The 23,525-nt window shown below is 42.4% G+C and overlaps 2 protein-coding genes across 2 annotated transcripts in view; both read right to left on the bottom strand.

Annotated features, from left to right (window-relative positions):
• Positions 1 to 8,073, bottom strand: part of BAG1 (BAG cochaperone 1) — a 28,150-nt gene extending 20,077 nt beyond the window's left edge. Inside the window, exon 1 of the mRNA XM_063116448.1 lies at positions 7,979 to 8,073. Coding sequence (XP_062972518.1) covers positions 7,979 to 8,027 — 49 coding nt within the window. The 5' untranslated portion in view covers positions 8,028 to 8,073. The remainder of the gene's footprint in view (positions 1 to 7,978) is intronic.
• Positions 8,074 to 11,669: 3,596 nt separating this feature from the next.
• Positions 11,670 to 22,372, bottom strand: CHMP5 (charged multivesicular body protein 5). The gene is made up of 8 exons (XM_063131155.1): positions 22,212 to 22,372; positions 19,587 to 19,691; positions 17,274 to 17,320; positions 16,350 to 16,443; positions 16,193 to 16,264; positions 15,548 to 15,656; positions 14,171 to 14,283; positions 11,670 to 12,844 (listed from the first exon to the last, which is right to left on the bottom strand). The coding sequence occupies exons 1-8, from the start codon at positions 22,278 to 22,280 to the stop codon at positions 12,794 to 12,796; spliced, it is 660 nt and encodes a 219-aa protein (XP_062987225.1). The 5' UTR covers positions 22,281 to 22,372; the 3' UTR covers positions 11,670 to 12,793.
• Between the last annotated feature and the right edge of the window lie 1,153 nt (positions 22,373 to 23,525).

Raw genomic sequence — 23,525 nt, 5'->3', positions numbered from 1 at the left:
TTGTGCATTTTTGATTACCCCCTCCATCTTTACCTCATCTGTAATGCTGCTGCTGTGTAACTAATATGATCGTTGTGAGTATACTTGTGATGCTGTAACTAAGTTATTCAACTGAAATCCTATGCCAGTAAAGGCTTTGTTTTAACTTAAACAAAGAATCCTGAACCTTATTTGTGTCTTTGCTGTATTCCTGCTGAGAGACGCTTCCAACTCTGCTTATCTCGGAAGAGAGTTTAACTTCCAACAGGTTATGGGCCCAGACCCAGAGTTTTCTCTCAGAAAGGAGCAGTGAGACCAGTGGACGGACCGTGACTGACCAAACCCTGGAGCAGCTAGTGGAGTCGTTGGGAAGGCAAGAGAAGGTTACTAAGTTAGCCGTTTGTCTTGGAGGTCAGAACGGATAGTCTGGAGGCTGGCGGAGGAAGGAGAAGTTGTTGATTTTCAGGGATCTGAGGAATCCACGGAGGATAGCCGGTCAGACCCGGAAGAATCAGACAACGAAGGGGTTGAAGAGCAGCCAGTAGTTATGGCACAGCCTAATTTTGGCAGTAATGTTCCAATGGAATTGCTCACAGACTCAAATTATCTTTCATAGTCGTTTAAGATTGAAATGTGCCTGAAGAAAGATGATTTGTGGGACGTGGTGGCTAATGAACAACCGGAAGATTTAAGTGCAGCACAAAACCGGGAGTGGGGTCGCCGTGCCGAAAGGGCAAAAGCACAAGTTGTTTTGTGCATGAGGAATGACCAGTTGTCTTACATTAACCATGAAGACACAGTGAATGTTATATGGACAAAACTCAGGGAAGTCTATGTTCGAGACACTGCTGGTGCTAGAATAAGTTTAACTCGAAGAATGTATCGCACTCACCTTAAAGAAGGGGGTGAAGTTTCCAAGCACTTACAAGAGCTCTGTAATTGTTTGTCTGCCTTTGACAGTGGAAAATAAAGTCTACATTGTGCTTTCTAGTTTGCCTCCTTCGTGGGATGTGTTAGTTACGACACTCAAAGGAATGGCAGTGACGGCATTAACCCTAAACTTTCTCTCCGGGAGACTGTTAGAAGAACAGCAAAAGAGACATTTGAGGAAAGAAGCCGTAAGCTCAGGTGGCAAACCAGACGCATTTGTAAAGTAGTCTGGAAATAAAGGGGTTAAGCCAGTCAAGCAGGAAGTTGAAAGCGCATATTCTACTTTGAAAAAAGTCAAGCCATTTCGCTGGTTCCGCTGTGGCTGCATCGGGCATTTGAGGAGAGATTGCAGAGCCAAGCTGCAGTCAGAGCCGACTGACACCCATAGAGATTAACGGCGTTGGAAAACAAAGCCGGGGAAAGCTGAAGAAGTGCAGTTTGTCATGGCTGGCGTCAGGAGAGAGGATTCCCAAGAGGAGAGCGGAGAGAGGAATCGTTGGCTCATTGATTCTGCTTGTAGCACGTCAATTTGCAACCAACGGAAGTTTTTCCAAAATGCCCGAAAGCCTACGCTGAGGAATGTTGCAATGGCTGATGGGAGCTCAGTGCGAGTGAGCGCAGAAGGAGAATGCTACCTACCTTTTTTGGAAGAAAGTTTTGATTCTATACTTTTTGTTCCTAGTCTAAGTTATTCCCTTTTAGGCATTTCTAGTCTGACTGGAAAAGGCTTTACAGTACGTTTTGATGGAACAAAATGCTTTGTTGAAAAGGAAGGAAAGTTGCATGGGACTGGCCATATGGAAAATGGCTTGTTTTTCATGGACAACAAAATGGAAGAGGAGAAATCCGGGACAATTCCATCAGGCTGTATGATTAACAATTTACCTCCCCATGAGAATTGTATTCATCTTTTCCACAGGCGTCTGGGTCATGCAAACTTTATGTCCTTAACTAAGACGTTGAATGTCACAGAGGGTGTGAAAGTTCAGAGCTGCAACAAGTACCTAGATTGTGCAGTTTGCAAACTCTCCAAATCCATGTGGCTAATATTCCATGTGTAAGAGAATGGAGGGATAAAGAGAGCCTCAGGCTCATACACATTGACTTGGCCGGCCCGTTTCCAGAAAGCATTGGAAAGGCAAAATATGCTTTGGTTCTCCTGGATGACAAAACCAGATATTCGTGGGTTTACATGCTAAAAACCAAAAGTGATTGTTTGAATACTGTGAAATCTTGGGTTACCTGGATAGAACGCTTTTTCCAAAAACAGGTGCAGAAATTTCAGATGGATCGTGGAGGAGAATTTCAAAATTTAGAGTTTAAGCGTTACTGTACAAAAACAGGGATTACGCATAAATTAATTGATCCAAAAAGCCCTTGGCAAAACGGATTGGTTGAGCGGAGGATTGGCATGTTAAAATCCAAAATGGAATGCCTAATGCAAGACGCAAAAACCGAGAAACAGCTGTGGGGGGAAGTGTTTGCCACAGCAAACAATTTGTGTAACAGAACCTGGTCAAGCGCCATTAATAACACTCCATTTTCTTTACTGTATGGGAAAAGCCCGAATCTTAAGCATCTAAGAACCTGGGGTAATTATGCAATTGTTAACATTCCTTTGTCCCAGAGAAGACAAGGGGGGCCGAAAAGTGTTAGATTACATTTTGTTGGCTACCAAAATGGCAGTTGGTGTTTTTTGATGCAGAATGGGAAAATTATGGTTTCAAAATCAGCTCAATTCGAGGAACAAAACTGGGCAGGAATCCAGAAGCTTTAATTGAGTTAAGCAGCAGGCCAGAAGAAGCTCCGGTACCACAGGAGTTAACTGAGGAAATTCTTGAGCCTGTAGCCGAAACGGCTCAAGAGGTGGAGGAAGTTTTTGTGAACAAAGGAATTCCTCCTGAGCGATTTGCTTCTAAAGTCTTTCATGTAAATTACGAACCTGAGTCTTATGCAGATCTCCAGAGGTTAGGTCCCTTGGAAAAACAAAAGTGGCGATTGGCAATGGAGAGTGAAATGCAAAGTTTAAAAGACAAGGATGTGTTTCAAGAGACAGATTTACCCGCAGGACAAAAGGTCTTGTCGCTGGGTCTTTAAGCGAAAGAGGCTTGAGTCGGGGGGGGGGGGAGTTTAAAGCTAGGCTGGTTGCAAGGGGCTTTAATCAAATTAAGAACGTGGACTTTGACCAGACATTTTCACCAACCTGTAAGGCTGAGACGCTGAGATTGCTTTTAACAATTGCAGCAAAGTAAAAATTAATTGTTAAGCAATATGATTTCCAAACGGCTTACCTGAATGCTCCAATCAATGAAAAAAATTACATGAGAAAGCCAGAAGGTTATGAAACTAAAAATAACAAGGTTTGGTTTTTGAAAAAGGCAATTTAGGGGCTAAAACAGAGTGCCAGGTGCTGGAATTCCGTTTTAAATTCCACTTTGGATAATGAAATGGAATTTGACAGGAGCCTGGCAGATCCTTGTCTGTATACACAGGGGAGTGGAAAGAATTATAAAGCTATCATTATTTACGTTGATGATGTTCTGATTGCATGTACTAACACTGAAGAGGTCCAGAAAGTTGCAAATCAACTTGGAAATAGGTACAATTTAAAAGCTTTAGGTCCAGTAAAAAATTACTTGGGTGTAGAGGTGAAAATAGCAAAAGACGGAAGCTTTTTGCTTAGCCAGAAGCAGAAGATTTTGAACTTGCTAGAAGCTTGTGGGATGCAAGATTGCAAAGGAATCAAAAGTCCTTTGGAAATCGATGTACGCAAGAATCTGAAAGGGGAAAGTTTTAGTGACCCAAGTCTGTATCATTCAGTGGTGGGCCCTTTACTTTATCTGGTGTCTTGGTCTAGACCAGATCTTGCTGCTGCAGTTGCTATTTTGAGCAGGTTCGTTGCTCAGCCAACAGTCCCAGCTTGGCAAGCAACAAAACGTGTGTTAAGGTATCTGAAAGGAACCTTAGATTACTGTCTAAAGCTGTCATCAGAACCGGATAAAAAGTTTCTGGGCTATGTCGACGATCGAAAGTCAACGTCAGGAATTGTGTTAATGTTTGGCAAAGCATTAATCTCCTGGAAATCCAGAAAACAAGCATACGTGTCCATTTCTTCCTGCGAGGCAGAATATGGAGTGTTGTCTGAATTATGTGGAGAAATCACATGGTTTGTGCAGTTGCTGAAGGATTTCAAAATTTCTTTTGAAATGCCAATTACTGTCTTTTGTGATTCACAATCCTGTATAGCGTTAGCAAACGCAGACATGTTCAAATCCAGATCAAAACATATTGCAATTAAATATCAGAATGTGAAGGAACACATAAATAATAAAACTCTAAGGCTTGTTTATTGTGAGTCAAAGGAAAACGTTGCTGACCTGTTCACAAAGCCGTTAGGGATTACAAGACACAGAGAAATATGAGAAACGTTAGGTTTCAGGCAGGAGCAAATGTAAATAACTGTACAATGTTGTTTTTGCATAAAACTGTTCCATAAAGTAAAAGAAGGGGTGTTGGATCCTGGAATGGATCTGGTTTTACTTTATTCCATTGTTTTAGAAATGTCTAGTGGCATGAAGAAATATGAAGAAGTGTGTTTTCTAAATGTCAAGGCTACAGCTGGACAATTATTGAATTATTGGCTTGAGATTATTTTTCAATTAGTCAATTAGTGGCTGGGATGACTGCACAGTTTTTGCTCTATATATGTGACTGTGTTTTGTGCATTTTTGATTACCCCCTCCATCTTTACCTCATCTGTAATGCTGCTGCTGTGTAACTAATATGATCGTTGTGAGTATACTTGTGATGCTGTAACTAAGTTATTCAACTGAAATCCTATACCAGTAAAGGCTTTGTTTTAACTTAAAGAAAGAATCCTGAACCTTATTTGTGTCTTTGCTGTATTCCTGCTAAGAGACGCTTCTAACTCTGCTTATCTCGGAAGAGAGTTTAACTTCCAACAGGATTATTATGTTGTCTGCACACTGTTTTCCCCAATCACTGTGGCTTATTTAGCCAAAATAAGCTACCCTGGTAAGCAATGGTGGGCAGTGAGGTTTATTTAAGCCATCATGGCTTTATCGTTTGATCTGGCATTCCAGAGTGGTTTAAGCACATCGCCTGGCAATAGCAGTCAAAACCGCTGTTGCCACTCTACTCCTTTCAGGTGCTTTCTGCTTCTGAGATCTGTCTAGCAACAGATTGTGCTCTTTGCCCATCTCTGCCCTCACCCCTCCCTCAGCAGCGTGCTCTGTAAATTTCCAAAATGCCAAACCATGTTTCCCATGTCGAGGCATAGCTGCACAGGGCTTTAGTTCTGCCTTGGGTACCTCCCTACAATAGGAACCTGTGTGAAATTTTGTCCTAGTCTTGCAAACTTTCAAAGGTTTAGAGCTGCTGCCCTCTTTTTGGTATGGAGGCATAGCAATGCAGTGTTTTGTTGTGCATTGGGTGCATCCCCATGAGGGGCATCTGGGTATGAAATTTGGCTCCACCACTGTAAATTTTCAAGGGTTTAGAGATGTCACACCATTTTGGGTGCAAAGTGCCTTAGTAGATTGAAAGCAATATTAAGGAAGCCCAGTTTTAAGCAAGCCAAAAAATCCACTTTGTATGCTGATACATAGCTTCCTTTTATTTCCATGTTTTTTGTTTGCTGCTGGTGACGGAGGGGAGGGGAGGCTTGGACATTGGGGCTGCTGAAAGTGGGGAAGGAGAGCAAATGGTTTGTTTCAGCTCACTTCTCCATGAAAAAGGAAAGTTGGGGTGAGATTGGTGCTGATAAGGCAGAGACAGAGGACACAAAAAGATGCCTCCTAGCCTGGAAACAGGAGTGTGACGTAGCTTCAGTATGAGGTTGGCAGGATATGGCAACTAGTGCAAAGGAAGCTGGGATACCATCCTGGCCAAGTGGGAGGACTATAGAGGAGCAAGGGGAAGGGAGGAAACCATGCTGTGTAGCTTAATTGTCCAATCCTGAGAAAGATCACAGTAGCTTCTTTGAGTAGCTTATAAACCACCATGGCTTAAAGTGATGTGCAAACCCACCCAGCTTGTGAATGCATGTGTAATAATGCTTATTCTTGTGAGCTCTTAAGAGTACTGGAGTAACGAAAGGACAAGCACAGAATGTTCAGAAACGGGCTGAAGAAAAGTCAGTCAGTGTTAGTTACAGTGGGAGAAAGAGAAGCTGAGGAGAAAGAGCTGAAAGGACACCAGAGGAAGAAGAAAGAGAAAAATCTTACATCCAAGAGTTCTCGACCTCAAACTTCAAGAAATGGTAAATGATCCTTTTAAAAAGAAAACATTTTTTCACTTTTGCCAGTTTATTCGTAGTATATCTATATTAAAAACGTTCAAGTTGCAAGGGAAACAGGGAAACAGGTTTTATCCAATCATTCTCACACTACTAGCCCCCATGACAACACAGGATTTGCACAAGTATTAAAGACTGTTCAAGTACAAAATTTATCCATACAACAACCTTCTCCAAAAAAAGCAGATATTTGTTTAAAAGAAACATTAGCTGTATTGCATTGCCACTAATTAGCCAAATTAGACAAGCCATTATTAAAAAGATGTTGCAGTGTCCAAAAGACACAAAACAAATGTTTTTGCTGAATAAGATGCAGCCTAAGTTCTGTAAATGCCAAAGTGGAGATCCACGGATTACACATTTTGTGATGGTGTTCATGCCATGGTCTCACATTCCTAAATGTACCCACGGGTCAAAACATTTGAGGATTCCTGATTTAGACCATGAACTTACTGATTCATGGTGAAATTTCACAGGCAAGGCTACCCAGAAATATTTCTACACTTCCAGTCTCATCGTGTTTTTTGGTCACAAGATGTGTCATCATTATACATATTTCCCATGAATTATTGTCCATTTTTGCCAGCAGTAATTACCACTTTCTATATTTATACAGATCCTTTTGACTTTGTGTTTTTGTTTTTTATTTTGAAGACCTTGGCCTCTATATTAGCTGATAGGTAACATTTTGGCCATGAATGTAGTGATTGATAGTAGAATTTCATGGGCAAAGCTTTCCTTGACATGGAAGATAAACAATTGTCTAGCCATGGCACTAACTCTTACTCCACACCTGGTCAGAGGAACTCTAGTCTTATAGCTTCATCTGTGCCAGGAGTAGGGTATGGAGACATTTTCCTCAATCTCTCATAGAACTAGGGGTCATCCCATGAAGCTGACTCAGTACAGATAAAATGAAATACTTCTGCACATAGTTAACTATGGAATTCGCTACCACAAGATGTAGTGGTGGCCACCAATCTGGGCAGGATCTATGCTACTGTTTTATAAAGGTTTATAATGGTTTTGACAACTGTTTGGGCCCAGGACACATTATATATACTGTTTTCAAAGTGTTATATCCTGCTTGGTGTAGATCTGGCCCTGGATGGCTTTAAAAGAGGGTTAGATAAATTCCTGGAGAAGGGTGATCTATAACTACTAGTGCTGATGGCTGGGTGCTTCCTCCAATATCAGTGGCAGTAAGGCTACATACACCACTTTCTGGGGAAGGTGGGTGGGAGGCTGCTGTTGCACCATGCCCTGCTTGTGGATTCCCAGTGGGCCACTGTGTGAACAGAATGCTGGACTACATGGACCCTTGGTCTGACTCTTTTTGCTTCAAATACTTTCGGCTCAGGTGAAGCCGTGAGGCAGAAGTTCTCCCCTCCATGGAACCTACAGAGTGAAGGCTCCATTGAGAGGAGGGGGGAACCTGGAAGGGGCGGAGTGGAGGGGGGGGGCGCTTAATAATAAAGCCGGACCCAGGGCTGGAATTGCATCTGGCAAAAGCAAAGAGGAGGCGCGAGCGATCCAGGCGGAGGCCCCAGCCTGGGAGAAAGGAGCACATGCCTACGACGGATCCAGAGCCACGCGAGTCCCGAGCCAAGGCGTCACTCCCCGCTGCCTGATTCGCCCTCGGCCCCGGAGAAGCCCCTTCGGCCCGGCCTGCTTAAGGCGCCAGCAAACCCCCGAGGGAAGCCGCCCTTCCCCGCCCACGGCCCGCCACGCCCAGCAGCCTGCTGCTCTTACCGTAGGTGACTGTCACCGTCAAGGCCGAGCTCCCGCTGGGCACCGCCATCCCTGCTCGCCTCTCTTCGCTCACGGAGGAGGAGGAGGAGGAGGAGGAGCTGCCGCTGCCGTCGCCGAGATTGCCTGCTGCTGCCGGGCAGCGGCGCTTCCTCCCGGGCCGGAAACTGCCGGGGGCCGCGGAAAGGGGGCGGGAAGACGATACAACTCCGTCAGGCAGCTTCTCTTTTCCCAAGCCGCCGCCGCCGCCGCCGCCGCCACAATGGGCAGGAGGGCGGATGGGGAAGAGCGCCTCTCCTGCGCCAAAATAACCCTATGCGTATCTACTCAAAAGTAAGCCCCATTTCATTCCGTTGAGCGTCTACTCCTCGGTAAAAGGTGCACAGGATTGCCGCCCAAGGGTGCAATCCTATGTACGTTTAGACAGAGAGAAAAACCTACAACTCCCAGCATTCCCTAGCCATTGCTGGTTGGGGAATGCTGGGCACTGTAGGACGTTTTCTGACTAAACGTGCATAGGATTGTGCCTTAAAACTGTCAGTCTTTAAGGCAGCCTTTCCCAACCTGGTGCCCTCTAGATGTGTTGAATTACAGCTCCCAACATCTCTATGGCTGCCTGGGAGATGCTGGGCGTTGTAGTCCTTACACATTTGGAGGGCGCAAGGTTGGGGAAGGCCGGGTGCCACAAGACTCTTGTTTTTGCAGCAACAGACTTAACACAGCTACCCCTGTGGTCGTGTGCTAAAAGGGTTAAACAAAATGTCTAGGATAGCCAGGCTGTTCTACATTTGTTGCAGAGAAGGAAGAATTTCACCAGGTACAGCTTTTCCCATCACAGTATTACCGTATTTCTTCGATTGTAAGACGCGCACTAATTTCAGTACCACTAACGGGGGGGGGGGGGGGAAACCTAGGACACACCTGCAATTCTAAGACGCACCCCATTTTTAGAGATGTTTATATGGGGGGTGGGGAAGTGTGTCTTAGAATCGAAGAAATAGGGTACAAAGAAAAAGATGGCACTGGTAGAATGTTCTCTTCTATGTAACAAGAGTATAAGAATTCATTCAGGGACTGTTCTCTACAAACTCGTTTGCAAGCCAGGAGTGTATGTAAGGCCACTTATCCTGTATATATCTACTAAGAAGTACCATCAAGTTCAATGAGACTTACTCCCAGGTATATATAGGACTGAGCCTGAATTCCAGAGAGTGCATACCTAACTGGGCCACTGCCACAATGTTGCCTTTTAAAGCCAGGTCCAAAGTGAATTGCAACCCATGGATTCAACTTAAATCTGATTTGTGTTACTCATGGCTCATTAAGGGAAGTGGGGGAAATACTTGTACACAGTATAGGATTGGAGAAAATGCAATAGCCAACTCCAGCATCCCCATCTCTTAAATTGTGGTTACGTCTGTGCAAGATTTGGTTGTACCTACACCAGACCGAGAAGGTCTCATTAAAACAGTACTGGAATCTTAGGCCAGATCCAAACCAAGCAGAATATAGCACTGTGAAAGTGGTATGAAAGCAGGATATAAGAGGCAGGAGCCTCACTACTGCTTTATAGCTGTATTGAAGCGCACTGACAACTGTTGGGGCCCATGTTGCATACCATATACTGCTTTCATACCTCTTTTATAGTGCTATATCCTGCTAAGGTAGATCTGGCCTTAGTTTAAAATGGCTGATTTGAGTGGCAGACAAGGATTTCCAAGGTCTGTGGTCTCAATTAGCACTGAGTATTTTATTCACTGTCAATATATTTACAAACAAGTTACAGAAGATTTATACACTTTAATCGGCCTCTATTGTTTAATTTTCTTGCTGAGATTTCACTAAAATCAAAGATACAATTTAGGAGCAAAAGACAGTGAATGTTTTGAGGGCACTGAGATTAAGTACTATTGATTTCAAAATTAAGGCTGCAATCCTAAACCCTGGGAGTAAGTATCTTATTAAGATCAGTGAGACTTTCTTCCAAGCAGGCACACAAGACTGCACCTTAAATATATTTAAGATCACAAGTTTATCTTTCCCAAAGTCTGGATAAAATATGTATCTCCAAAGTCAAAGAAGCAACGTACCTTACTTTCTATTAAATTTCTTTCTGGAGAAGAGTCTTAAGTTCACTGGCACTCTCCCTATTTTACCTAACAGGAAAAGCTGCCCAATATATAATATTCTAAATAAAAGCATGTTAGGCTATATCGTAAATGTGGCACAGGCCTGCCTTTCCATAGTATGCCCCAGCTAGTTTCCATCCCTCCAAGGTAACCAACTCAAACACCTTGCAACATACTTTGCATAATTGGAGAGGTCCTTTAATATGTCAAGTCTACCAGCAATAGGTAGAGCAATTTTTAATTTTGCACCTTTCTTAGCCATATCTCCTATCTCCAAAAAGTAGTATGAATCTTTCTACCTATGTGTAACTCATCTGATTGGTGGAACATGTTGACCTGTCATCCCTGACTAAACATAATAAGTAAGAAATATTGTTCCCTAGTCCTTTATCGACTTCTTTGTCCATCACAGGGTGCCATGTGCTGAATCTACCCTGGTGATGCCATGTGCTGAATCTATCCTATGCGGTGCATGTATCAAAATTCTCTTTCAAGAGTCTTAGCATAAAATAGTAAGGTTCTTAACATTAATTTTATTTTTAGAGTACCTCTCTGCTTTCCTCTTTGCACTTTATTTCTGGTTCCTAATAAAACCTGTCGTTTTAATTTGGACCTGATGGTTGGCATTAGTTGATGACAAGCCTAGGGTAATGTTTCTCTATGCACCCACACTCGCCTAAACCGCTTGGAGCTATTTTTTACCTGTTGGGAGTTAAGAGCAAACTGCCCTTGTCTGTGGTGATGGAAGGGTATCAGGGGTAGCCAACCTGGTAACCTCCAGATGACTGCCTTAACCCCCAGTCAGCATGGTCAAGGGTCATGGAAAATGGGAGTTGTAGTCCAAAACACTTGCGAGGACACCAGGTTGCCTACCTGTGATCTAGCTGATCGCTGCCTCTCCCAGGCAAAAATTATGTTGAATCTCTGGATTTCCTTCCTGGCCAGTTAGAGGAAAAGAGAGGTGGTGGCAGAAACTTACTAACAAGGTAAGAGTGTGCACAGTTGGCTTACCTTAAAAAGCAGTTGTGACAATATAAACCAGAGGAATGGAGAGATTGGATTAAAGAGCTTTTAAACAGCTTGTTCTATTAAAGAGCTTGTTAACACCTTGTTCTATGATTTTCTTACACCTCAGTTCTTTTATGTACATATGTCTTATTGATTCTAATGTAACATGTCATTGTGTTCATGCTTAGGAACAAGTGTTGGTGGAAGATAATACTTCTTTCATTATGAATATGTTGCTGACCACCATTGTCAAATAGCTGGAGGTAGAGATGAACAAATCTGTTAATTTCGTTTTCTCATTTTTCTAATCTTAAATTCATTCCATCCCATTTCCATATCACTTTATTATTTTTTTCAGGTCCGCCCAAGAATTTTTATGCCTCTTCGTATGCATTCCACTTAATGTATGCATGTTTGTATGCCATTTTGCTTAATATGAATGCATTTTCATATTTTCATATATACATATGCATTTCTGTGCGCAGTTCTTTGCAATATATGCATTTTGTACACATTTTAACTGGAAAACTGCATCACAAAATTTGGAAAAGCATAAATAGTGAAGGAAACTGTTTTAGTTCACACATTGATTGGTTTATGAAATGCTAATTAGGTAGGTTTGCATTAAAATGTAAACTGAATGAATTTCTCCCCCATCTCTAGCGGGAAGCCCATAGCCAAGATCCAACCCCCTAAAAAGTACCAAGTGGCCTCACCCCAGCTGCCAACCCACTGAGGTGTATTGGAGAAAGTGGTGACTAACAATGGGACTTTCAGGTGGGGGTGCTGTCTCATTACTGTCCATCTCTCTCAAACTGTGTCTCCCAAAATATTAGCTACGACTAGGACTTTACATTCTCCAAAAAATAAGGATGATGCTGGGATGCTTTTTTGGAATCTGGACTTTCCAAAACAGAATTACATATAAATAGTTCCCATGTAGAAATGGAAAGCTGGAAATCAATCAAGTTAAGAAGTTGATAGCTTGGTCTTTACCAGTAGTAGACACAAAAGGAAAAATGTCTTAGAAAAATACCACACAATAGCATCACGCTACCCTATATGGTATATAATTTATGTCAAAATGGATTATGGATTATACCATCTCCTTTGCATGTATTTCTTAAACAACTACATTAAAAGCTATAGCAAATAAATAAGTTTGGATCCAGTTCTAGTTATGCTTAGTGTAGCCCCACTGAAATAATGGATTAACATGTTCTGTTGATTTCAATGGGTCTATTCCAAGATTGACTACGTCTGGATATAACCCATTAGCAATAAAGCCAGAACTGAAGTATTCTTAGAAAATATGTATAATTAAAGCAAGCACAATAAAGTTATTTGAAGATAAACTATCACAACCACCCTTTGTTATTCAGAGAAATCAAAGAAAACTATAAATAATCCCAAATACAATACTTCTACAAGAGTGATGAAGCAAAATTTTAGAACTTTGAATGGATCTCACTGAAGGAAAAAGTACTACCAATTTCTTGCTGTTAATAGAAAAGCTAGTAATAAAATATGTTCAGAGGGGGAGAATGAACAGTCGTCATTCACTCCATATTTCATAACGTAGTGATATTGAGTGTTATTGGAAAGCTATATTCTCCACCACCTCAAATGTTTTTGTTTAGAAATTTGTAAGATGAGAAACAGCATTTCCAATGAACTTGAGTTATGTTGCAGGGATCTGTGGCAGTCCAAATTCATCCACCAGTACACCATCCTATGAGAAGGAAAACAAAATTTATTGGTTAATAGTTTCTCCCTCCCCAAACTATAAAGTAGTATACCAAATATAAAATCAGTGGAAGTTAATTTTATGTCTATCTCTTGACATTTCTGTAGCAAACAGTGAACTTTCCACTGTACCACACTTCAAAACCATCTATTTATTAAAGTTTATCGACTGCTTTTCTAACTCTCTCAAAGGGGATTACAATAACTAAAAACCCAATTATGCCATTATGTATTAAAGGTGGGGAGGAGGGGAGAAAAGTGTCTGAAGATGCTTGGCAAGGGAACACCAGAAACAGAAGTACCTATAACCATAAACAGAAATAGAATTTGAGGATATCCAAAGGAAGATTTTATTTGGTTTCTTTACAGAAACGAGATGAAGAGATCGCAGCTTTTAAAGCTCAGCTAAAAACTTTTCTTTTTCCTAAAGCTTTTAAAACCTGATGCTGTTTGGACTTTATACTGTTAGTTTTACCCTACCCTGTGCTTGTTTACCCTACCCAGTGCCTGTTTGCATTCTCTTCCCCTCCTTATTGCTTTACTATGATTTTATTAGATTGTAAGCCTATGCGGCAGGGTCTTGCTATTTACTGTTTTATTCTGTACAGCACCATGTACATAGATGGTGCTAAATAAATAAATAAATAAATAATAATAATAATAATAATAATAATAAATAATAAGAGTCAAACCACATCTGCTTGCCCACTACAAACGTAACACACAAACATGATATGGTACTAGATGTTATACAACAACATGAAAATTTAAGGATCAAGTCAAACATCGCATCAAGCCATGGTTTGCACTTACCAAAGTTTAGTATCCAAATGATAATTAGAGCTTCCAGATATACAACAGGCAAACCATGGTTTTGAGCTGTTTGCTTTTGCTTCCCATCCTCTCAGCACTCAGCATTCCCTTTTTCATGGTACAGCAACCTCTGGAGTTATGTTTTGTTCATTCGGACCATGCCAAACTATTGCTAGGCATCAACCATAGTTTGCCAAGCCACTTCAAACCAGAGTGCTGTTTCTGTCCTGGAAGCTGATGACTAACTATGCTTTGCAAATTCAGGTGTCATGCCAAACCACAGTTAAGCTTCCTTAACCATTGTTTGGGACTAATTTATTTATTTATTTCATTTTTATACCGCCCAATAGCCTAAGCTCTCTGAGCGGTTTGTTTTTAAGGAAAGAGGAATAAACCAACAAAAATATTGTGACCTACATTGACCTGATTTTGGTGAAGGTTCTGTGGCAAATCTATTCTGCTTTATATATAGTTTGCGGTGGATGGAAGCAAGACTTACTTTGTTTTTTGCGTCAGTTGGCACGCCCTCTGGAATTGATGGAACAGATGCAGCTTCATCTAGATAAGAGGTATCTTCATCAGCAAGAAGTTCATCACCCAGCGCCTCCAATTCTAAAATTGTTGTTAGGACAGAAAACAGGTATTGATCACTGACAGAAAAATTGAGGCTGGGTGAGCCTGCCCAAATACAAATAGTACAGCACTTGTAAAATTAACATTACTGAAAATATTGCTTATCCTACTTCTCCAAAAAACAACCTAAAAGAAGCTCATAGCTTTGTAATAATTATCAGCTATTTAAAGTATTTGTACTCTGCTCTTCAACCAAAAAGGCCCACAGAGGAGCTTTCAGATAAAAAAGACAGGACAATCTCTGAACTTCAACTTACCTTCTAAAAAAGACACAACCCCAAAAGAAAAAAAGGATGAGGAGGGAAAAGGAAAACAAGAAAACTTAGGCACCATTTCTTAATGTTAGCTATATCTGTTACTTAACAGACATCATTCAATACAAGCACAATACAAACCCAATACAAATAAAGAGGAGGCAGAAAATAATTCTATCTTGCCTTTTCCAACAGTATATATTTAGGGGAAGAAGCAGTAGGTTTCTGCTCCTTGTACTTAAACCATTAAGTTGGAATACATGATGGCAAACATTTCTAGTATAACCTCCAGTCACTAACAGTGCTCCATTCAGATATCATATCAAAGAAAGCTTTGTGTTTTCCATAGTTTAGAACCCAAGCTTCCAAACATACAGGAGGCAAACTGTGTTTAGAGCAGGGGTGGGGGATGTGTGGCCTCCAAATGTTGTTAAACTAGAACTCGCATCAAACCTAACCAACACAGCCAATGATGAGGAATGATGGGAGCTGCAGTCCAACGTCTGGAGCACCACACATTCTTCATCCCTGGCTTAGAGCTAGTCTGCTTTCTACTAAGCTTCATAAGGTCACTCCCATCTCCATGATATAGCAGCCTCTGGAGGTGTAAACAACAACTGTAACTATCACACCAAACCACAGACTTGGATTGAAGGGAGCAACTGCATAAACCTAAGCGCTTTCCATCAATCTACCCCACATTTGCTTTATCGACCTTCACACTAAACCAGACTTCCCCAACCCAGTGCTCTCAAGATACTTTTGACTACACTGCCCAGAGTTCCTAACCACTGGCCATACTGGTTGGGGTTGATGGGAGTTGAAGCCCAAAGCATCTAGAAGGCACCAGGTTGGGGAAGGCTGTACTAAACCAGTTACGCTTCATAAACCAAGATCTGACACAGTCTGAACTGAGCCTACATTATCTATCCTGAACCCATTAAGTTCTGGCCCTGATAGAGCACAGTTCAAATTGATTGATAACTTACCTGCCTCCAAGTCCTCTTCATCGATCTCCGGAGTCCCATAACTACGCCCCAGTGCTTCCTGAATTTCACTAGCATCTTCCATCATATCTTCCAACTGGTCTTGCAGATCCTGAAATTTATTATAAAATATAAATACAAATGCTGGTAAGTAAGAGGCCTACTTGATAGTTAGACTTTCGTTACTGTTCATTAGGGCTTATCCATTTGCTTGAAATGAACAAAGCCTTGCTGGATAGTTTGTTAATTAACTTGGTTGGTATGCAATGCAGATTTAAGAATAATTGGCTTAGATTCAGAAATAGTCAGAGTAGACCCTTTCAAACTAATGGGAGGAGTTAAGTTGAGACTAACTTAAGTTCAATAGATTTCTAAATCTGAATCCAACTTATTATATACTTTCTCATTCCTGCCCACCAAGAGTTTCGGCCTCAAAAGTTGTTTGGCTAATTCAAGATACCACTTATACGACATATTCCTTGGGACTGACATAAAAAATAAAGAGGGAAAGAAGACAACTCTAAGCAGAGAAATAGCAGCGGTGATTTAGTTCAATATTTAAAACAAAAATGTGCTTGAAGAGTCTCGAGTTATTATGGTACATTTGCACATTATTGTGTATTTTTTTTAATAAACACTACAACTCACCTCAATCTGATCAATTTTTACTTGTTTGTAAGCCTTTTTCATTTCCTTCACTCCCACTTTCATGGCATCAACCTAGAAAAGTAGCCAGATAAAGTATTTAAACCCAATATAATATACACAAAATGTACTTTAAAATTTGGTCGAAAACGAAAGCTACCGTTGTTTTTGTATCTTTCAGAGACTGGATGGTGTAATTGGCTTGTTCCATATTGAAAGACTGCTGGGCAAGGTTATCCCGTTGGTTTTCATACCTATATTCAAAACATATATCTTTAGATACTGTGTTATAATAAATCACAAACTAGTAACATCGGTCCTTCATTCCAGAGATCCAGATAAGTACTTCTTATTCAACAGTGCACATCTGAAGCCCTGTCCAAAAGTTTTGAGCAGGGATGGACAGCTGGTATGTATTAAAATGCCTGTAGCAAATTTATCTTGACCACCACTGGTCCTACCAAATGTTAAATCACATCTTGGTTAAAGGTTTGTTCACATGTTCACAGTTCCACTGGTACAGAAAAGTTAGTTGTTTTCAAGTTGGAAGAAACAGAGACAGTTTATCCTTTAATGTTACATCTCTGTATGTAATCCCCTACTTTTGCCCGAGCAAATATGTATCTGAACTATGAAGCTGATACTACTTGATGCCAACTTTACTGTGGACCCTGAGTGGTTTGTAGTTCTTTACTCACTACACAATGCTAATAGCTTGATGCCAAATAGTGTCCCCAAGGAATGCTCCCAATATGTCCAAGGAACTTGGCTCCTTCACTTGCGCTCTACCCCTCTGGTGGGTGTCTCCATGTCTCTCTGCCATCAGGCAATAGTGAACTGCCTGAGACTTACTCAGCATTCTCTGCCAGGAGTAGCCACGACTAGAGTCAAGGACCATTACAGACAGGGTGGAGAAGGGACCCCTCCTACTCCCAAGTTCTCTGCATGAGCCAGAGGTTTTGGGAAGTTAGATGGTGGCAATAGTGGTCTGACTATGATCCAAAATTTGAGGATGCTTCTACCCACTCCCTCCAAATTAGCACCTTTGTTTTAAAAGTAAAGATTAAGGTAGTTTGAAACTTACATTCGCTTCTGTTTTAACACCCTCAGGGCTTTCTGCTTTACCATGTTCTAGAGAAGAGGTAACAATCAGATGTCAATACCAAAAAGGATTAACTGCTGAATGCAACACTGATGATTCTTTACTTTCAAGATTTATATACCACCTTTCTCTGTAATACTCATGATGGTTTACAAACACAAATGAGAATGTTCATTGATAACATCAACAGTCACATCTACGGTCCATAAACCACTTAAGTAAACAAGCCTACAAAACTCCCAAGAAGCATTTTTATGCAATTTTTTAAAATCCACCCTTCTTCCTTGGAGCTCAAGTACATGGTTTCCATCCCCACCACCCACTTTTATCCTCATAACCACTTGAGGTAAATTAAACTGAGAGCATTAACTAGCCCAAGACCAGTGAGTTTCCTGACTGAGTGGGGTTTGAACCTGGGTCTCCTCCACTGAAGTTGAACACTAGGACTGGGTTCAGAGGACATGTTAGTCAACGGCTGAATAGTCAACCGTTGCTTAATTAGCCAACAGTTGACTATTGTGATGTCAGGCAAGCCTTTTCCACACCATGGTAGATTATTTCCCTGAAATGACCAACGCAAATACTCAACGGTGTGCAGAGTTAACGATTTGCACAACCTCTGATTATGGTGTCGTGTGGCAGGCTCTTTTGACTGTTTCACATGCATACAGAGTCATGGGGCTCCATAGACATGTACCAGCTGTCCCTGGGTGGGGCACCACGGTCAGCAGCGCCCCACGTGCTTCCTGGGACATGCATGTGTCATCCCTGGGTGGAGTGGGGCACCGCAGCTTCCCTCCCCGAGCCGTCCTCCCACTCCATAAAACTACAGGAGAGAGGCTTGCAGCTCTCCTGCTTTGCACCCTGCACAGTGGGGCGGCTGCAAGCACCTCTCGCATCACTCTAATCCTCAAGTATTTTGGGGGTGTGGAGTGGAACGATCTCTCCTGTAGCCAAGCTCCAGAGATTGTTCCACTGCCCACCCCGGAAATCCTTGAGGGTTAAAGCAATGAGAGAGATGCTTCTGCCCCCCCGTCCTGATATCCATTTGTGGATGTTAGGCCAGGGGGGTGGAAAGATCTCTCCCGCAGCTTGACAGCCACAAGAGAGATTCTTCCGCCCCGATATCCAGTTGTGGCTATTAAGGCGGGGGATGGGGGGTGCACGGATTTCTCCTGCGGCTGTCAAGCCGCGGAAGAGATCATTCCACCCACCCACCCCTTGTCAAGAACTTTGTGGAGGGTGAAAGCTATGGCAGTGATGCTTGCAGCAGCAGCAGCACTTTGCCAGTGCAAAGCAGGGTGGCAGCAAGCATCTCTCCTGTAGCTTTAGAGGAGAAATGTTTTGCACGGGAACACTAGGACAGCTCAGGGAGGAAAGCTGCTCATTGCAGCGCCCCACCCCACCCAGGGATGGCACGTGCATGTCCCCGGAAGCATGTGGGGAACTGCCAATTGTGGTGCTCCACCGAGGGACAGAGCTCCACCCAGGGAAGTAATGGGAACCAGTACCGCCATTCAGTGGGAGGGCAGAGAGAGGGTGGGGGTGGGCACAGTTCAGCTACAATAGTCAACGATGTGTTCACAGTCAACTCACGGTCAATTATTATCATGTTGTATGGGGAATACCCCTAAATAGCCATCCATGGAGTTGACTATTAACACATGGTGGACTATTGTCTCGTCCACACTGGCTCTTCCATTTTCTGAACTAGGACCAAGGTAGCTGAAGTAAAAATGTTTCTATTATATATTACAGCCTAAGAGTGCTATTATTGGTAAGAATTTTTATAGCAATATTTAAGAATTGTGAAGTAGCATGTACAAGCGAGTAAAATTAAGTGCAACAATACCAGTGAGGGAAGCTGCTATCGGCATTTACAGACTGGGAATGGAGGATGAGAGATAAGCTATGACTTAAACCAAAGGCATTCAGCTCAAAGTCCGACATGACACCCACTTCAGGCTCTAAATCATGCTTGACAAAATTACATCAGAACTGCATCTGACAAAACAGCAATGTGGGCAGGATTTATGCAGCCATTCCAATGCTCACCACCAATTGATGTTTTGGTGGACAGAGCTGATATGATACCTTCAGATGTACAATCCTAAAGCTCCTCTAAGCATGACATTAGTACTATTTATTAGGTATTTCCTGAATCCTGGGACAGGTCTGAGATACTAAGACAACCATTACAGGAACAACATTCAGCGACACTGCTAAAAACCTGGTTAACTAGTTATCATGTGATGTGAGCAATTGATAGTAAACTTGACTCCTGCCACATCTTACCTTTGCAGGCCCCTCCCTCATTTTCTTCATTTGATCTTTATACTTCACCAGTTCTGCATCAAGCCTAGAAATTTTCTTGTCAATAGACTCTGCTCTGCCATCCACCTTGGCAAGAGGAAGGAAGGAGGGAAAATATCTTGTTTACTAATGGCAAAGGCAACTGTAGATTCTGAAGCCAGTCAAGGAAATTACGTTTACCAAACCTCTCCTGGTCCCTAGACACACCCCTGACATTGCCGTGTGTGAGTGCATATCAGCTCTAGAGTTATTGTATATAATTTCTCTCCCATTCATTGCAATGGCAAGGAAATTGTTTTACAAAAATAGAACGAGGGGGGGAGGTGCCATTCCTCCTTCCCTTCTGCCCTGCTACTGGCTTTGTAAATGTGAATATGATGGCTAGGGGACTTTAATGGATTTTATTATTAAATTATTATGGATTTTTAAAATATATCTTATGCAATTTTAAAACAGTTTTATTCTTACCTAAGTCACTTTGAGCTTAGGAAAAAAACATGTTCTGGATGTCTTAAATTAATAAAGCTAATTCTAAAACCATCAAAATACTCATAGTTGATTGGTTGTTTTTTTAAAAAAGAAGTAGACATCTACAGTTTAACATCTACCTCTGGTTTTTAGAGTGCTTGCCTTGGTATTATTATTATTATTTTTATTATTTTGACCTGCCTGCCTATGTAGATTATAGGAAAGGAGGATTGATCTCAGCTTTCCAGTATACTTTTGGTTTGGAGGTTTTTTTGCTAAAATCCCCATGATCCAACAAGTGCTTACTTAGAATCATAGAATAGTAGAGTTGGAAGGGGCCTATATGGCCATCTAGTCCAACCCCCTGTTCAATGCAGGAAACTTGGAATCAAGTTTGCTCAGCTAACCTGTGTTACGTGATTCCAAGTATGCACTCCTGCTTTAGAACATAAATAGTACATTTCTGACTACATCACACCAAAAGCTATCGAGTTCCAGCATTCTATCTATCATAGCATCTACCTAAGATCTATGTTGGAGGCTTGGGCTCTGGGTTCCCTCATGTTCCGAAGCAATGGTAGGTGGCTGCAAGAAGAGATTTCTCCACCACAGCACCTCAGTTCTTGAACTGGCTTTCCTTATCTATTTACCTGTGTCAATATTGTTCTGCCCTCCAAGCTTTTAACATTATTGGTTTTACCGCTGGTTTTAACCTTTAACTGCAGCTGTACTGTATTTCTGACTATTTTGTTATTTTATGATTTTGAGGCTATAATCATACACACAGACACACCCAAAGAAGTCTCCTCCTAGAACATAAGAAGAACTATGCTGGATCAGACCAAGGGTCCATCTTTTCCAGCATTCTGTTCACACAGTGCCCAGCAAGACGCCGGTGGGAAATCCACAAGAGGACATGAGTGCAACAGCACCCTCCTGCTCATGTTCACCAGCAACTGGTGTGCATATGCTTACTGCCTCTGATACTGGAGGTAGCATATAGCCATCAGAACTAATAGCCATCGATAGCCTTCTTCAGGAATTTGTCTAAATCCTTTTTAAAGCCATCCAAATTGGTGGCCATCGCTACATCTTGTGGTAACAAATTCCATAGTTTAACTATGTGTTGTGTGAAGAAGCACTTCATTTTATCTATCCTGACTCACCCAGCAATAGTTTTAGATACCAATTAGCTTCAGTTCCTCCCCCAGTTGTCACCAACAGCAGTCTTTCTACCAGGCTGTATTGAGGGTGATAGGGGAGGGAAGCAGGGCCATTCCACCAGCCCTATTGAAAGACTTGTTTTTCTCCTCTTCCCTCCCTATTCCTTTTTCCTTGTGTGTCTGATATTTTTAGACTGCAAGCCAGTGGACAGCGACCGTCTTCTTTTACTGATTACTTTGTAAGCGCTCTGGGAGCCTTTTTGGCTGAGGAGCGGGATAAAAATACTCTAAATTAATAAAATAAAAAAAAAACTAGATTCAGTGTCACTGAACTCAATGGGTCTTCCTTCTGAGGACACCCTTTCGGATAGCATTGTAACACCCAGCTGTAAACTGCATTGTAAATCGAAGATGAAGCGTCCGGAATAACGGGCTCAAGTTAAAGGAAGCCAGATTCCGGCTGGACATCAGGAAAAACTTCCTGACTGTTAGAGCAGTGCGACAGTGGAATCAGCTACCTAGGGAGGTTGTGGGCTCTCCCACACTAGAGGCATTCAAGAGGCAGCTGGACAACCATCTGTCAGGGATGCTTTAGGGTGGATTCCTGCATTGAGCAGGGGGTTGGACTCGATGGCCTTGTAGGCCCCTTCCAACTCTGCTATTCTATGATTCTATGATTCTATTGTTGTTTAAAGTCAACAGATATCCTAGTGAGCAGATAGCTGATCCCGCCTTTGGGAATCCCACACACAAGCAGCAGGCACCCAGTGCTCCACTGGTGGAATCTGTGATCTACTTCCTGACCACCCCTAGATTATAAGGAACGGTATAGCCAGGCTGGGAAAGGGCTGGCAGGGGGCCACTCTACGGGGAAGCCCAGAGAGGGGGCGACAGCGGTTTCCTTGGCAGCGGGAGCAGCTCAGCGGCCGTCCTCCGCCCCACCCTCTGCCTCTGCCTCCGTCCAGCGGGGACCCACCGTGCCAATGCAGTCCGTCAAGTTCGGAGGCGGCGCCTTAGGCTTCGACTTGCCAAACAAGCGGTTCATTTCAGCAGGTGCCCGGGCGAAGGGAAGCCGAACAGGAGCACAAACAATGGGGCGACCAGGAACTTTCCACCCAGGAGAGCCTTTCGGACCCGGAAGCAACCCACTGCGCCTGCGCAGGAGCCTCTCCCTTCCAACATTGCAGCCAATCAGGCGGACGGCAGAGAGGGCAAGTGAGGTTTCCGCCCAAAGCAGCGAGGTGATGGCGGAAGGAATCGTATATGGACGAACTCTTCCGCCTTGGCTTGGGCAGGGCTCTGGGTCTAGGTTGGGGGTGGTCCTGGGAAGTCCTGGAATGGAAGAGAAAAGATATTCGCGAAATAGTCCTCTCGCTGTTTGAAACGCAGAAGGAAAAATGCACTCCCATTAGGGCAAACTGTGTTAAGGTTGCAGTCCTACCCCCCTGTTACTTAACAATAAATAGCATTGGAGTCAAGGCGCAATCGAATGCATGGCTATTCAGAAGGTAACAACCCTATACATACTTCAGAATAAGCTTAATTGAATGTGATAGAAATTACTTCGGAGTAACCACGCACAGGAGCAGACAGTACAAAGGCTTACATTGGTTGATTTTTAAAATTTATGTTTTTTCTTTGGAAAAATAAAGCAGCTTACAAAGCACTTCGTAGTACACAGCACCAAGGAAACATAGTTAGGGTTGAGGTTCAAACTACTAAAACCAGTTTCATACAATAAAACAAAAAGTGGGATAAAACAGTTTAACATTAAAAACAGGGACACGTAACTTTAAACCAACATTAATGGCTCTACAGAAGTAAAAGGTCCTAGGAGTTTGCTTGAAGTTTAAAAAACAGGGAGCCAACTGACAGTGGGAATTCCACAACCTGGGTAACACAAAAGCAAAGGCCCTGTCTCACAACTAATTGTGCTCCAGAAAGTGGTGGACAGTATAGCAATGCCTCTGATGTTAAATGCAGTATGATAGGAGGAGACAGTTCTTCAGACACTCTGGTTCCAAACTATAAGTCTTTCCTGCTAAGTACTAGCACTTTGAAATGAATTGAAAGCCAGTGCAGATGAAACCAAAGTGGTGTTAAGATCAGTAAAGTGGGCTTCAGAAATTAGTCTGGTGACCACATTTTGCACCAGCCAGTGTCTGGTTGCTTTTCAGAGGCAGCTCCATTCAAAGTATATTACAATCCAGTCTGGATGCATGAGACTGACCAGATCTGCTTTGTTCAGGAAGGGATATAGCTAGCACACCAGCCAAAGATGTACAAAAGC

Source organism: Elgaria multicarinata, chromosome 1, assembly GCF_023053635.1.
Source record: "Elgaria multicarinata webbii isolate HBS135686 ecotype San Diego chromosome 1, rElgMul1.1.pri, whole genome shotgun sequence".
Taxonomy (NCBI): domain Eukaryota; kingdom Metazoa; phylum Chordata; class Lepidosauria; order Squamata; family Anguidae; genus Elgaria; species Elgaria multicarinata.
The sequence above is the reverse complement of the archived record's forward strand: the minus strand, read 5'-3'. Positions and strand labels throughout refer to the sequence as shown.

Bases quoted from the DNA above. Each gene is read 5' to 3' on its own strand.
- CHMP5 (XM_063131155.1), bottom strand. From the start codon at position 22,280: ATGAACCGCTTGTTTGGCAAGTCGAAGCCTAAGGCGCCGCCTCCGAAC. The intron at 17,321-19,586 runs GTAAGATGTGGC...CCTCTTCTCTAG, and splicing joins TGAGGGAGGGGCCTGCAAAG to AACATGGTAAAGCAGAAAGC. The intron at 16,265-16,349 runs GTAGCTTTCGTT...CTACTTTTCTAG, and splicing joins TGAAAGATACAAAAACAACG to GTTGATGCCATGAAAGTGGG.